The 15551-nt window shown below is 41.3% G+C and overlaps 1 protein-coding gene and 1 pseudogene across 1 annotated transcript; both read left to right on the top strand.

Annotated features, from left to right (window-relative positions):
* The first annotated feature begins 2009 nt into the window (after nucleotides 1-2009).
* LOC127032147 (olfactory receptor 6F1-like) lies at nucleotides 2010-2956 on the top strand (annotated as a pseudogene).
* An 11295-nt stretch (nucleotides 2957-14251) lies between these two features.
* On the top strand, nucleotides 14252-15276 carry LOC127032550 (olfactory receptor 5A1-like). Its single transcript, XM_050919851.1, has one exon. The coding sequence runs from the start codon at nucleotides 14344-14346 to the stop codon at nucleotides 15274-15276; it is 933 nt and encodes a 310-aa protein (XP_050775808.1). The 5' UTR covers nucleotides 14252-14343.
* The last annotated feature ends 275 nt before the right edge of the window (nucleotides 15277-15551 follow it).

Below are 15551 nucleotides of genomic sequence, written 5' to 3'. Positions count from 1 at the left end.
TTTGAATTATAAGTCAAATGAAAAAAAATGAAATGTCAAAATGAAATGAAAAATGTATTTTGATATTGACATTTTGACTTAAATGACATTATAAGTTTAAATGTAAAACTAACAGTATTTTTCATGAAAATAAAAAAAAATATTGCAGTTGTTGTTTTCCTTTCAATTTCATTTAAATTACATTTTAAAATGGGAAAATTTTTGTTCATCCAATTTTGACCATGTCTGAGATTACTCGCTGTTGTGTGCAATCATATACAGATATTATCAATGCTGTTTTACATTTATTGTGTCTACCACCACCTTTTTCCCTTAAAAAAGAAAGAGTCTGTGTGGACCAGAGGAGCTCATTTAAAATAAAAATGTTTCTCAGGTTTGGTCAATGTGAACTATAACCATGTTTCCTTACTCTGTACACTTGACACCATGATGGTGAAAAAAGGAAAATATCAAATGTGTCTTTACAAATCATGTAAGTTAATATGGGTCTGCAAAGCCTCAATTTTAATCACACAGTTTTGCATGTTGAAACTAAAGGGCAAAATTAATTTTCTACTGGAGGAAAAACTCTTATTTATGAAGAATAAAGAGGGAAAGGGGAACACCAATAATTAGGACCAGTCAAAAAATTCCATCAAAACATTTTTTTCTGCAGAAAACTGGGTTTTTGACAAAATGAAATTATAGAGGAAAGTGTTTGCTCCTGTAACAAACAACACCCCCGAAAAAAATAATAATCCCGACCCATTATTTTTAATTTGAAAATCAAACACTATCATTTTTGGTCAAAATGTTTTACATTTTTAGCAGTTTTCAGCAGAAAATATTCAGGTTTTCACTAAAAAAAATCGGCTTCAGCTAAAAATCTGCAGTTTTTCAATGAAAGTTCTCAAAAATGTTGCAGAGAAAAAAGATATGACCAAGTTTACTAATAATTCATAAAAGTAAAACCGGCAACTTTATGCTTTCTCCAGTGCTGTCCCACAAATCTACTTCATTATCCACCTTCTATTCCCTCCTCAAGACACTTCCTTGTCATGATATCTACAAAAAACTTGACAATGGTTAGGCTGTTGGTATGCAGAGACCAATGCCTATCAATTGAACATGAGCTTCCAGTGCGACGCTGTGGCCAAAAGGGTTAATGCAATCCTGGATATGCATAAACAGTAGGAGCAGAGAGGTTATTTTACCTCCGTATTTGGCACTGGTGTGACCATTGCTGGAATTCAGTGTCCAGTGCTGTGTCCACAGGTCAAGAAGATGTTGATAAATTGGAGAGGGTTCATAGAAGAGCCATGAGAATGATTAAAGAATTGAGAACATGTGTTATAGTAAAAGACTCAAGGAGTTCAACCTATTTGCCTAACAAAGAAAAGAATAAGGGTGACTTGATGATAGTCTATAAGTACCTTCATGGGAAGAAATATTTGATAATGGTTCTCCAGTCTAGCAGAGATAGGCCTAACATGGTCCAGTGGCTGGAAGTTGAAGCTAGACAAATTCAGACTGGAAATAAAGGTGTCAATTTTTAACAATGAGAGTAATTAATCATTGGAACCATTTACCAAGGTCATGTTGGATTTTCATCACTGACCATTTTTAAATCCAGATTGGATGTTTTTTGTTCTAACAGATCTGCTCTAGGAAATATTTTGGAGAACTTCTCTGGCCTGTGTTATACAGTAGGTCAGACTAGATGATCACAATGGTCCCTTCCAGCCTTGGAATCAAAGAATATAATCTCAGTGTTTCCTTGTACTCTCCTGTATGTATGTGTCCATCTGTTGTCCCTCATCTGATAATTAGACTGTAAAATCCTTGGGGCAGAAACTGTCCTTTTGTTCTGTGTTTGCACAGCATCTGGTACAACTGGGTTCTGGTCCGGTACTGATACTTTTATGTGATATGGTTATTAAAATAAATAGTAATTAATAATTATTATTAATAAAGCCCTGTTCTCAGAGCTAACAATATTCTTCTGAGTTTCTTTTTCTCTCTGTGAAGACATGCCTGATGTAGAGGGGGAAAACCAAACGACCATCACAGAGTTCATTCTCCTGGGATTCGGTGACCTTCATGAGCTGAAGATCCCTGTATTCATGGTGTTCCTGGCTATCTACATAGTAACACTCACTGGGAATATCCTGATCATTGTGACGGTATCATATAACCAGAACCTGCACAGACCCATGTACTTTTTCCTGGGCAACCTGTCTGTCCTGGAAGTCTGCTACACTACCAGCATCACCCCTAAGATGCTGAAAACCCTCCTGGTGGTGCAAGAAGACATTTCCTTCTCTCTTGTCTCCTGCAGTTCTACATCTTCGGATCTCTGTGGTTCCGAGTGCTTCCTGCTTGCTGCCATGTCCTACGACCGTTACTTGGCCATATGCAAACCACTGCATTACGCCTCCACCATGAGCTTCCAGCTTTGCTTTCAGTTGGCAGTGGGGTCATGGGTCATTGGGTTCCTTTCACTGGTGGTCACCATGCCCATGGTTTCTAGGTTACCCTTCTGTGCTTCCAAGGAGATCGACCATTTCTTCTGTGACCTGACACCCATCATTAAACTCTCCTGTGGGGATACCTACATGGTCAGGATACCGGCTTTCATCATAGCCTCCCTTGTGTCCTTCTTGCCTTTCCTTCTAACCCTACTGTCCTACTACAAAATAATCTCCACCATCCTGAAGATCCCTTCCACCTCTGGGAAGCAGAAAGCCTTCTCCACCTGCTCCTCCCACCTCATTGTGGTGTCTGTGTTCTATGGCACACTTATGGTGGTCTACGTGGCTCCCATAGCCAACCAGTGGCCAAACTTAAACAAGACCTTTTCCGTGCTGTACACAGTGGTGACACCACTGATCAACCCCATCGTATACAGCCTGAGAAACACGGAGGTCAAAGAGACATTGAGAAAGCTTTTCAGTAAAAATCCATGCTAAGTGCATGACCGGGGGCTCTGTCCTATCTTGATTGCTAAATCCTTTCTCACCTAATGCACACAAGTAGCCCAAAGTCCAAGCTTTGTCAAAGCTGATAAAGGGATTTGGATGCCCTATACATATACTACTTAATACCAAATGAAGGATGTGCCAGTAGCTAGGACACTAGCTTGGAAGTTGGGAAACTACTTTCAGTTCCCTGCTCAAGTACATGTTTCCTGCGTGAGCTTGGCTAAATTCTCAGACTGCAAGGCCAGAAGGACCATTGTGATCACCTAGTCCAATCTCCTGTATAACACAGGCCATAGAATAATCCCCAGTATAATTCCTAATGCAGATCTTTAGGAAAAAACCAAAATCCAGGCTTGATTTAAAAACTGTCAGTGATGAAGAAATCCACTACAACTCTTGGTAAAACTATTCAGAACAGGGCAGAGAGCTATGCTGTGCTTACACCTGGATTGGCACCCAGGAGGCAAATTATGTATTTAGCAGCAGAGGGGAGATGCAGATTTTGTATGTCCTGCCCCTTGTAGGCAGTGCGGTAGTGATTAGACATGGGGAATACTTCATCCAAATATTGCCAGCAGAGCCTCAACCATGTGCTCACATGCCTCGCCACTGACCTCAGCTAGGTTCCATATGAATGCAGGGGTACACATAAACAAAGCAATTATAGAAACAGGGCCTTAGTTCCTATTTGCCACAACCAGTAGCCTTACTTTCCTACACTCCCATATTGATATTACATTCAACAGACACAAACACATATGCAAAAATGACCAGCAATGACATTAACATTGTGATCATTGTGTTTTAGATTTAACACCTCAAGGAGATGAGATAAACACACAGAGTTTGATGTTTCTGCAAAAATGACATTGCTGGTATGTAATTTGAAATCATGAGGTCTCAGAGTTTTACACCTCATTAAGATGAATGAGGGAAGAGCACACCACTCTTACAGGTATCGGTCTTGATTATGCCTGGCCTTCCCCCCCGTGCATTGTCCCTTTGTAATGTCAGTGCAATGTAAAACTCTAGCAAATCAGAACTAGGGATTGCCATTTTATGTTTCTTTGTACAGCATCTAGCACAATGGGAATCCATTGTTGTTGGCTTTTAGGAGCTATGACAATATCAACGTTTAATTCATGGATTTTAAGGCGAGAAGGGACCATTACAATCATCTCAGCTCTATCTCTTGTGTAATAGAAACCAGAGAGAGCAGCAAAGAGTCCTCTGGCACCTTATAGACTAACAGACATATTGAAGCATGAGCTTTCGTGAGTGAATACACATTTCGTCCGTACCCACGAAAGCCCATGCTCCAATACGTCTGTTAGTCTACAAGGTGCCACAAGACTCTTTGCTGCTTTTAGAGATCCAGACTAACACGGCTACCCCTCTGATACTTGAAACCAGAGAAAGCCACTTGGTCATTCTTACATCAATCTCATACACTGTGGTTGGGCTAGAGTTTATCTTTTTAGAAAGAGATGTCCAATTATGATTTAAAGGTTTCTAACCATCAGAGTAGTGAAGTTCTGGAACAGCCTTCCATGGGGAGCTGTGAGGACTCTTACTGTATATATGTGGGGGTTTTGTTTGTTTTTTTGTTTTCAGAAAACCAGTGTTATTTTCATTGAAAATACTGGACAACACATTCAGCTCAGCCTACGTGAGCAATGAACAGAGCCGGCTCTAGGCACCAGCAAAACAAGTAGGTGCTTGGGGCAGCACATTTCCAGGGGGTGGCATTTTGGCCATTCTTTTTTTTTTTAACTCACTTCCTCCTCTCTCACAACCCCGGAGAAGTGGAGCCATGGAGTAGCTGGAGACTCAGCATGGGAGCTGAGAATGCACGGGACCCTGGGAGCTGTATTTCGTTGCCTTGCTCCCTGCCTACTGAGCCAGCCCTGGAGCAGGGAAAGAACCTATATTTCCCAGTAATCCCTTGGCTGCTATCAACTGGAAAGGGAGGGGTAGGGAGTGAAGTAGCTGAGCCATGCTGCGAGTCGAAAGGGGTGGCACTGTGAAAGGGGAACAAGTATGCCCAAGGAGTAGAAGACTTTGCCCCAGATATCTCCTTCAGAAGACTTTCCCAGACTGCATTATGGATACTGGTGTGACCTCAGCTTGCAGCCCACAAAGAAGGAAGTGGGTGATCTAAATGGACAGTGCACCTCTCTATCTGAAGCCTAGCAAGAGAGGTGTGTGGATCCCACTAGAACCGGGGAGGCAACCTATGGCACACGTGCTGAAGGCAGCATGCGAGCTGATTTTCAGTGGCACTCACACTGCCCAGGTCTGGCCACCAGTCTGAGGGGCTCTGCATTTTAATTTAATTTGAAATGAAGCTTCTTAAACATTTTAAAATCCTTATTTACTTTACATACAACAATAGTTTAGTTATATATTATAGACTTATAGAAAGAGACCTTCTAAAAATGTTATAATGCGTTACTGGAACACAAAACCTTAAATTAGAGTGAATAAATGAAGACTCAGCACAGCATTTCTGAAAGGTTGCCATACCCTGCACTAGAATTTAAAATGAAAAGTAAGGGAGGGGAGGCTCTGCTAGGCGACTTCGGCAGCTTTAGATACAGTACCAGGCACGTAGGAGTATTTCCACTTTGGAGCCATGGAAGCAGAAATTGACTTTTCTTTTCCAGATTTAGATAATATTCAGAAAGGGAATCTAGCACCTATCTTCCAGATTTGAACACCCTGAAAATTCAGGAGTGCTCAGGCTCAATTTGGGCAGATGTTACTTCATTTCTCCCAAATCAAATATACTGATCCACTGCAATTTGCTGTAGAAAAAGTAGGATAAGAAATGAAGAAGCAAGAAATGCTTCCCAGTGGTTTTTAGGACTGGAAATACTATTTTCAACAGATATCCTCCAATCACACAAGCTGAAAATTGTTCCCCTTTACTGCAGTCCTGTAACCATATGGGAACCAGCCCTATGTGTGTTCTGTGCACATCCAAAATTCCTGCTGAATGACCCATCCTGGGAGGGAATTACCAGTGACCTAGAGTTGGGATGGCCAGGGAGGGGCAGGTTGCGTGGGAGAGCCCAGGGCTGGGATGGTAGGGGATTGCGGGGTGTGTGGGAAGAGTCTAGGCTGGAGCAGCAGGGGAGTGCAGGGGTGAGCCCAGGGCTAGGATGAGGGGCAGCCAAAATTGTTTTTGCATGGTGTGGCAAAAAAACCTGTATCCGGCCCTGGCAATGAAGATTTACCCTGGTTGTTAGAGAGCTCAAGTTTGGGATTTTAAAGGTTTGGAAGGGAGCAAGGTGCTTAAATCCTATTAATTCTCCAATTGACTTCAAAACCCTAAACTAGAACAAGTCTACTAGTTCTCTTTATTTGAATGTAAACCCCCAGATGTTCAGAACCCAGATCTCCAGAGCTACCAGGCAGTTAATAGTTCCAGGCTGCCTCCCAACAGCAACTATAACAGCTTGCATTCCACTTCCCATGACCCTCTGTCTACACAGATCATAGGAAGTTCCATCTCCAGGGTTTGACAGACGGCAGCCCAATGATTCCTCATTGGCTCCCTGCCCTACTTAAACCCAAGGAGCACTCCAGGAAGCATCCAAACAACAACGTGGATCTCTGTAGCTGTTATGACTGTTCTTGTTGTATGCTCTTGAACTTCTGTCGTGAGCTTGGACTTTATCTCCTGACTCGGACCCTGAAACCTGACTTGGATTTTAACACTCAATACCGACCCTGGCCTGGAACTGACCACAAACTCCTTGGCTGCTCCTAGCCTCAGATTTGCCCTGCTTTGACCCTTGGCCTTGACTGCCCTTGTTGAGATCCTGACATTGATAGTCTTTCAAATATCACTGAGGACTGGGCAGGTTGTGTAGAGTGATCTGGGTGTATTCTGTGAGGTGTAATCAAAATTTATATGTGATGAAGTGGAGGTTTTCTGTAATAGTTTGATAAATGACATGCATGGCAGTGACTTACTTGCTTAGGCATTGCTACGAAGTGGATGTAAAAGGGTTAAAAGGTTCTTGGGCCTTAACTCTAGTCACTGTCTTGGAGGGGGAGGTCATTAAGGAACATCTGGAACTGACCTATTTCAGTGGAGGATCCAGAAAGATAATGAGAGCCCCAAGAACTGAACAATTTACACCTGCCCATGAATAACTCTGGGCAGGCGGGACATGTGAAATCAGCACGGGTCTGCAGGAGGAGGAGGATGGGCCAAGAGGTGAGGTGGCTGGCTTAAGGGCGGCTCAGCAACCCTCTCCTAGCACTGACAGAGAAAGAGAGAGAGGAATGGATTCCATGGCATCTTGGCTGGGTGGAGCGCTGGCTTAGCCAGGATTGACAGCTAGCTGTGCTTCTCTGTGCCAACACAAGGATTCCCCGGTGCTGTGTTCCAGTTGAAAAGGCTTCCTAGTGTCACTGTGAATGTTTGCTGAGGCGCATGGGTCCCTGAAGAATGTATCAGTCTGTGTGACCAGTGGTCTCTCTCAACTGGACGTGCTGTGCAGAACTCATGGGGTGAAAGGCCACAAGGATTTAAAGAAAAGTGGGACCCTGTGGGGTTCTGGAACACTGAAGGGGTTCCATAAAGGTGAACATTAAAATAGGTAGTAACCTACTTTAACTTACCCCATTTTATACCCTCCTGGTAGGCCGAACTACCTTCCCACTCACCTTGTTGATATCTACCAGTCTAAATACATATATACTGGCTGAGATTTTTCAAGAAGCCTAAGGGAGTTAGTTGACAGTCAATGGGATTTGAGTACCTAACTCCCTTAAGTTCCATTTAAAATATAAGGCCACATCCAACTGGTCTCCCTTAGACTCAGATTTTAAATATTCTCCTTAATTTCTTTGCATTGCTCCCTGTAAAGTTTTCTCAAATAGAATCATGCCTTCCTCCCCCTGAGCCTTCTAACTTATAGGTCAGTTGTCTTCCAATCTTTTTTCATCTCCATGTTGGGAGAGAGAGAGACTTCTTCAAATACTTCAGTCTCCCCAGTTCTTGGTTTTCAAAATATGAATCTTCATGAACAAGAGTCCTATCCAATGTACTTTTTAATACCGAAATCCTTAGGTCTGATCTCACTTTTTACTCAGGTCTTATTCCCTGTAAAACTCCCACTGACGGAGTGAAAATTGCATTTCAATGCAAGTTGTGTGCCTAAATCCCATCGGCTCTTTTGAAAAATCTCAGCCTCCATTGCTTTACACACACAAATCACAATCACACTCTTCTCAGGAGGACCTTAAGGCAAACAACAAAACAAAGAAAAACGAAGTCAAGTTGCCTGAGAGCACCGTGAGTGTTTCCCCAATACAACAAACTACAGCATTTTCCCTCATGAAATGGAAACTGCGAGTGACATTGCCAGAAGCACCTAAATTATGTAGAGCACAAGTCAATGGGTCTTGGTTGACCAAAATGTCTGAAAGAGGAGGTGGTGCTCCTTCTTCCAACCATTGCCCAGGGTTAATTACTGGTGTTCTGGAAGATGTGGGTTCACTTCCTCATTCTACCACCTGTAGAGCAGGGACTGAAAATTCTACCTCCGAGCTGAAGGCTCTAACCACCAGTATATAGGTACACTGGAGTGGAGTTTTCTCAAGCTTTCCTATCGATGCTGTCATTGGGCTAGAAAGCTTGTGGAAAATTACACTGAAGCTCAGTGTTAGGGAACTCCTTTGGTAGGTTCAACTCTGTGATCCATTGAGTATTTTATTAAATTATTTATACAGTATGGAACAGCTTCAATACTCCAGAATACCTTATAGCCCAGAAATTCAGGCACTTTCCTCAGAGATGGGAGATCTCTGCCCCCCAAACAGATAGCCATGGGAAGAGAACCATGGTCCCCCACATGCCAAGAAAGTAACCTAACCAATGGACTGAAGTTACAAGAAAAGCAGCAGCAAAAGGACTCCGCTTCCTTCTGCTATTTTGTGAATTTAGCCCAATATTTATTTTTTCTGGTTGAAACAATTCAGTAAAATTTCTGGTAAAACCATGAATAATTTGGGGTTGACCAAAACTTCCTTTTTGGTGAATAAATGATTCCTCTAAAAAACATACAGTTTATCTCCTCTGTTTCAAAAGCTGTTTACTGTCATCATATAGTCTATTTACTCCTTTTCCCCATTCCCTAGCTTGTGTCCATTTATTAGGGAAGTTTCAGGCTATCTGTCTATGTTATCGTCTTGTGGTAATTATATATTATGATTGGAGCTTCAAAGGAGTGTAGGGGAGATGAAATGATTTGCTATTAGGACGTCTAGCTCCTGAGACTGTTTTGAAAATAGGAGCCTAAATACCTGTCTTTTTTATTGACTGTTGCTGAGATTGGGTACCTAAATCCTTTGATAATCCAAGACTAATTACTCTCATTTTTAGGCACTATAGAGCATTGCTTAAGTACTGAACCAACCCAGTGTTACTGAGAGCTTGTTACAGAGATTGAACTTCAGGGAACTTTCCCAGGGGGAACAAAACAGCATTTAAATAGTTCTCATGAAATTAGCTTTTAGTCTTGGACTCAGCTCAGGAAATTCTGTTGGCTCCACTCCCACAGATAACCCTGCACACCTTCAGTGCTTTCACTCCTCCTAGTGAAAGGCCCAAAGGCCGCATCCATAGAGCTACTGGATGTCTTGAGATTCTCTATTCCAGACACAGACAGACAGACTAGATAGTCAAATCAATAAGTAGCTAGGTAGACTAAGAAAACAGAAAGAGAAAACTACAGGTCAGAATGATCTCACCATATTTATGATCCATGTTTAATAGGCAGGTGAGTTGATTCATAATTTTAATCCTTTTAATCTCTTTATTCTTTCAATTTAAAGGACCAGATTCTGCCCCACTTATCTAGAGGTGGGTCTTTCTGTGGAGTCCCACTGACTTCTGCCTGGATGCAGCAGTCTGCTCACATAGAGTTAGTTACAGCACAGGGACCATGGCTGGCAACCCAGCTACTATTTGAATCACTCAGCTTTCTCTCTCTCATGCAGGACAGCACTGAGATAAATGAGGGATGTGTGTGTGTGTGTGTGATGGACATTCTCTGGAGAAGGAGTTAAGCTTTGGAATTCACTTCGCACAGATTTTGCCTATGCTGACATTCAGATTCTAGTACAAGATCTCATCTCTTGGGCATTTGTTTGATTAGCTGCGGGGGAAAGGATTTAATTTCTCTCTCGGGAGACATACAGGATTAAACATAGATTTGACATTGGACAGAATGCTGGCTTTGTTCCCATTGCCACTAAAAATCAATATGATAATAGCCACTCACTTCCAAGAGAGCAGGAGAGATTCTCTTATGTGTGAGCAGCTTGATATTCAGATGTTCAGGACACTGAATCTAAAGTCCCACTAGATCAGATTTTCAAAGGTACTTTAAAGTGATTTTTAGGCATGAAAGTCCTGTTAATTTTCAGTCAGACCTCTCATTTTCAAATCATGTCAGTGTTCCTTGAGTGTTTTCTGGGGACATTCATTTATTATGATCATTATTAATGTCCCTCAGTATTACACAAGGTGGATTTTTTAAAAAAAGAAATAGCTTTCACAACATATTAAATCTTTAAGCTTAAAAAGAAGAAAACTGCTGTCTAAAATGTGTCCCCATGAGTCACCAATAAATCCTGGCTGATGGAACTCTGCAGGTTTGTGTGGTCAGGAGTTCTGTTAAAACCTTTACAGAATTCCTTTGCATTTTACTACTCAAATTCATTCATTGTCATTGTCATTTGACTTTCCTGCACATTCTCACAGTGCCTAAGAGAGCTGTCTGCTGGAAGTCACTGACCATGATGTCTTGCAGTCCTAAAATTTTTTATCCCTAAGGATTGTACCATGTGCTTCAATTACTGCTGGGATTGTTATTCTTCATAAATCCTCATTCTCTCTCCTTGTTTTTTGTTTTTATTGTTATGTTTCTGTCTGGCACAGCAACTTCAATTAACATGGGCTTGTTTGTTTTCTTTTCTACAACTATGCCTGACCGCACCATTCGGTCTGTGACAATTGCCAGAGCCCATAAATCTTAACCTCTTCATTCTCTTGAGCATATAGATTGTGGCACACATGGACACTTGGCAACCTCACTGTGTCTGTTCAAATATTCTCTCCCAGATAGGCTGTAGTGGTTGCTCAACACATGCTCCATCATCTCTTCCTTTTCAGAACACATTCTGCAGCTCGGGGAACAGTTGTCGGACAATTTTACTTCTTAAATAATTAAGCCCCTTAAGGAATTTTCTTGTCCACTCATAATGAGGCTCTGTTTCCTTTTCTGAGGGATCCTTCTACAAATCATGAGTTTGTCAATCTTCTATCACCAATACGTTTGATCTCTCTCCACCACTGTCCGTGTATTGATCTCTATGTAAATCTATCAGATCTTTTTTAGCAGTTTGCTTTCTCTTTTCTTTCATTCTTTCTTAGCTTGCATGCAGCTCACTCATTGCTTGTTATCGTGAACAGACACTCTGTATTGGTTGACTCCTCATATATTTTGATATTATAGTCTTCATTATCAATTGCTTCCTCCACAGATAGCAGAAGTTTTCCTTCATCACATCATTGGATGTACATCCTGTCTATGACTTGATTGCTATCTAATACTCTATGCATCACCAGCAGCTGTCTGTCTTCTTTGGATGTCCATTTTTTTCCTTCTCCTCTTCATTCCACTTGATCACTCCAGCAACATTCTGTACTACCAGCATCCCCCACATATTAATGGCTCAGATCAAATTCCTAGACTTGAGTTTTGTCCATAGAGTAGTTCTTGTACATCTGTAATATTCTTTCCTCAATTTTTCTTTCAGTTTTTTTTGTAGCTCTGACAGTTCCCTGATTCCAAGATATTTGTAGGGGTCATACTGAGATATCCTGGATAGTTTCTTCATTAATTTGTATGTTATCAGATTGTACCAGTCTGGCCATCTTTAGAGATGCTGACACACAGTTAGCCAAGCCAATGCGTAGCTTTATATCTTCACCAAACTGGTCGTTGCTCTTTGCTAATATGTTAAATTGTGGTTATCTCGACAAGCATCCATGTCAGTGGCAGCATGGTTACCACAAACAGCACTGGTGTTAAGGAATCCTCTTGAAAGATTTCTCTTTTAATTTGAACCACATCAATGAGTCTCTTCCTGGTAGAGTCGAGTGCTCCAGTTAAACATAGATTGCTGCAGAAAGGAAATGATCTGTGGATGAACCTTGGACATTTTCGGTGTATCAGTGATCCCTGATTGTGAGACACTGTTGGATGCTCTCTGGTAGTCTGTCCACACAATCACTAACTTTTTTCCTTCTTTGTTTTGCATCTTCTGTGATCCTCCTGTTTAGCCAGAGGTGGAATTTTGTTCCTTTCAGGTTTACTGTGCTGCCTTTTTGGTCAGGAACCAGCATTCCATGTGTGAGCTAGCCTTATCCAGATCTTCTTTGCCAGAATTATTGTTAGAAGTTTCCATATAGTTTTTAAACGTGTGGTCGTTCTATAATTCATAGGATCACTGCAACCTGCGTCTTTCATTCTTTTTTTTCTGCTGAATGAGAAGAGTTGTTCCTGTCACCATCCATCTTGGAAATCCATTCTTCAAACATTTATTAAGTTGTTCAAATAAACAATTATGGAGTATTGTAAGGTGTTTCGGTCAGAATCCATGTATCCTGTCTGGTCCAGCTGATTTCCATTTCTTCATTTATCTTAGTACCTCATTTCTTTCTGTGGTCTTTCTGTGTATTCCTCTGTGGTGTGTTTTGTGAACGTTTTCTTTATTTCTAATCCAGTTCACTCTCTGCTTATGTTGTACAGTCTGAGACCAGATTTCCTTCCACAAACAGTGTAACTCTCCAACATCATTTATTGGCTCTCTATTTTTGCCTATTCTTTTTTTAAATATCAGTCTGATGAAAGAATCTCCTACAGTCTCTGGTGAAGTGGCTGTTCTCTTGATACTAATAACTTTGTGCTGAAATCTTTCAAGTCCATGACACTAAGCGATCAGCTGCTCTTTACATTGTTACTTCAAAGCTCTTACATATTTCATCTCCAAGGCTGTTTGCTGCTTTTTTCTCTTCAAATGATTTTTCTCATATTCATCCAGTACTCTGGTACCTCAATATAAAACCATACTCTTCTGTTTTAACATTCATGGAGATTCTTGAAGATAGGAAGTTTTCCAATGGTTCATATGTTCAGATCGCTTGATGCTAAACCAAAGAGCTGCTACTGTAACTGTAGCATAAATTATGTAATTGTACTGGCCAATTCTTGTTGTTTCTTCTCCAGTTTCCTTGACCATTTCATTAAGTGCTTTCATTGTATTATCCAGTGTATGATGGTCTACAAATTTCACAGTTGGTAGGGCTGATGCTCAAAGTCTCTTAGGCTCTGCATGATCTTGATCAACAAATCCTTCAGATTTTCTGCACTTTCTTCAGGTGCTTTTTCACTCATATTTTTCCTCACATTTACTTCCATTTATGGCTTCTGTTTATCCTATGTCACTGCTCCCACCTTAACATTTGTACATAGTTCTACATAACTAATCTCTGTTTTCAGGCTTTCAATCTTCATTTGTGTAAATTCTCCTCTTTGGAATGAAGCTCTCAGTTGTGCAGTGAGTCTATGTTCGGTCATTTCTTTCTCAGTGTTGTCGTTTCTCTCCTTCCAGTGTTGAAGCATTTGTTTGCTCCAGGCTCTCTCTTCTGGTTTTGTCAAAAAACAACCGCAGATCACCTCTTGGTTTATAAGACGAATCCTTTTCACTCTGTTGTCACAAATGATCTCTGGTTGTTTGGACAGTTTCATGATTCATGAGGTTGCCCACCTCCACACAAAACACTCTGCTGAGGAGGACGCTGTCTTCCAGATATGGTCTTCTGAGGCCCACTTTAGAGGTAATTGATAATTATTATGAATGCCATATTTTCCATACTGGTTTGGGTTGACAGGCTATATACTCTGTTGGGTAGAAAACCAAGAATTTCTAGACCTCACAGATTTCTTCCTCTTCTTCTGGAATTCTAGAGATTTTAATAGGGATCAATCCAACAAGATACTACAGATATTATATTCTGTAGTTTCTGTACAATATTTTTAGAATTGAGCCGAGTTTCTGTGAGTACTAGTGAGGACTGGTCCTGGGATTTAGGAGACTAAAGTGGTAGTTTGGCACCAAAGTCCTTTTCTGCATCTAGCCCATTTTTGTCTATTTTAAACACACATTTTATAGGATGTAGTAGGCCTCTTTACATTCATCCTACTGATCAGACGATCTCCACAGGACATTTCAATTTACTTGTGTGTTAATTTTATTTTTTCCAGTCTGACAGGTCTGTTTTCCTGAGTAAGGATCCATGGGAAATCAAACCGAAGTGACTGAATTTATTATCCTGGGACTTTCCAATGACCCACAGATGCAGATTTTCCTCTTCCTGGTGTTTTTAGTTGTCTACCTAATCACGCTTTTGGCAAATATGGTGATCATGCTGGTGATAAGGGCTGATCCTCACCTTCACACCCCAATGTACTTCTTCCTGTCTCATTTATCCTTTGTTGATATCTGCTGTTCCTCAGCCATTGTCCCTGATATGTTGGTGCATTTCCTAGCAGAGCACAAAACCATTTCTGTCAATAGCTGCATTACACAGATATTCTTCATTTTCCTGCTAGCTGTTACAGAAGGTTATATCCTCTCAGCAATGGCTTATGACCGCTACGCTGTCATCTGTGACCCATTACATTACATGGATACAATGAGCAAAGGGATCTGTTTTCAGCTGGTGAGTGGTGCATGGGCGATAGGCTCCATAGATGCCCTGTTTAACACTGTTTTTGCACTCAAGCTGCATTTCTGTGGGCCCAATCAAATCAACCATTTCAGCTGTGAGCTCCCTAGTGTATTACGTCTGTCCTGCACTGAGACCCTCACCAATCAAATAATGCTTTTTACTTCTGTTGTCATACTTGGATCAAGCTCCTTTCTCTTCACCCTGATCTCCTACATTCATATCATCTCCACCATCCTGAGGATACGCTCTGCAGAAGGCAGGCGTAAAGCCTTCTCCACCTGCAGCTCCCACCTTATTGTGGTTGGTTTGTTGTACTTGACAGCTTTTTTCCAATACACCAAACCCAACTCAGTCTCATCTATGGTTCTGGATGAAATGTTCTCCATCCAGTACAGCATCTTGACTCCCATGTTAAACCCCATCATCTACAGCCTGAAAAACAAGGAGGTGAAAAAAGCTATAGGGAAAATGTTGGGGGAATACAAATTTTTCAAGTAGTGTCGATCTTATTTAAAAACAAACAACCAACCAAAACAAAGAGCATAGAATTGTGGATAACTTGTGTTTGGCATCTAGCACTGGCATCTGACACTTTGAGCCAAAGCCTCAGCTGGTCTGAATCAGTGCAGCTCCATTAAACTCAGCAGACCATATCCCCACTGGGTAGAAGAGACACTGAGCCAAGAGAACGAGATGCTGGGTCTCCATCTAGGGTGAGTGATAGAATCACCAGGATCTAGAGCCATTCATGTGCTCTCTTTCTCTCTTTGGGC

This window comes from Gopherus flavomarginatus, chromosome 12 (genome assembly GCF_025201925.1).
Source record: "Gopherus flavomarginatus isolate rGopFla2 chromosome 12, rGopFla2.mat.asm, whole genome shotgun sequence".
Classification (NCBI taxonomy): Eukaryota; Metazoa; Chordata; order Testudines; family Testudinidae; genus Gopherus; species Gopherus flavomarginatus.
The sequence above is the reverse complement of the archived record's forward strand: the minus strand, read 5'-3'. Positions and strand labels throughout refer to the sequence as shown.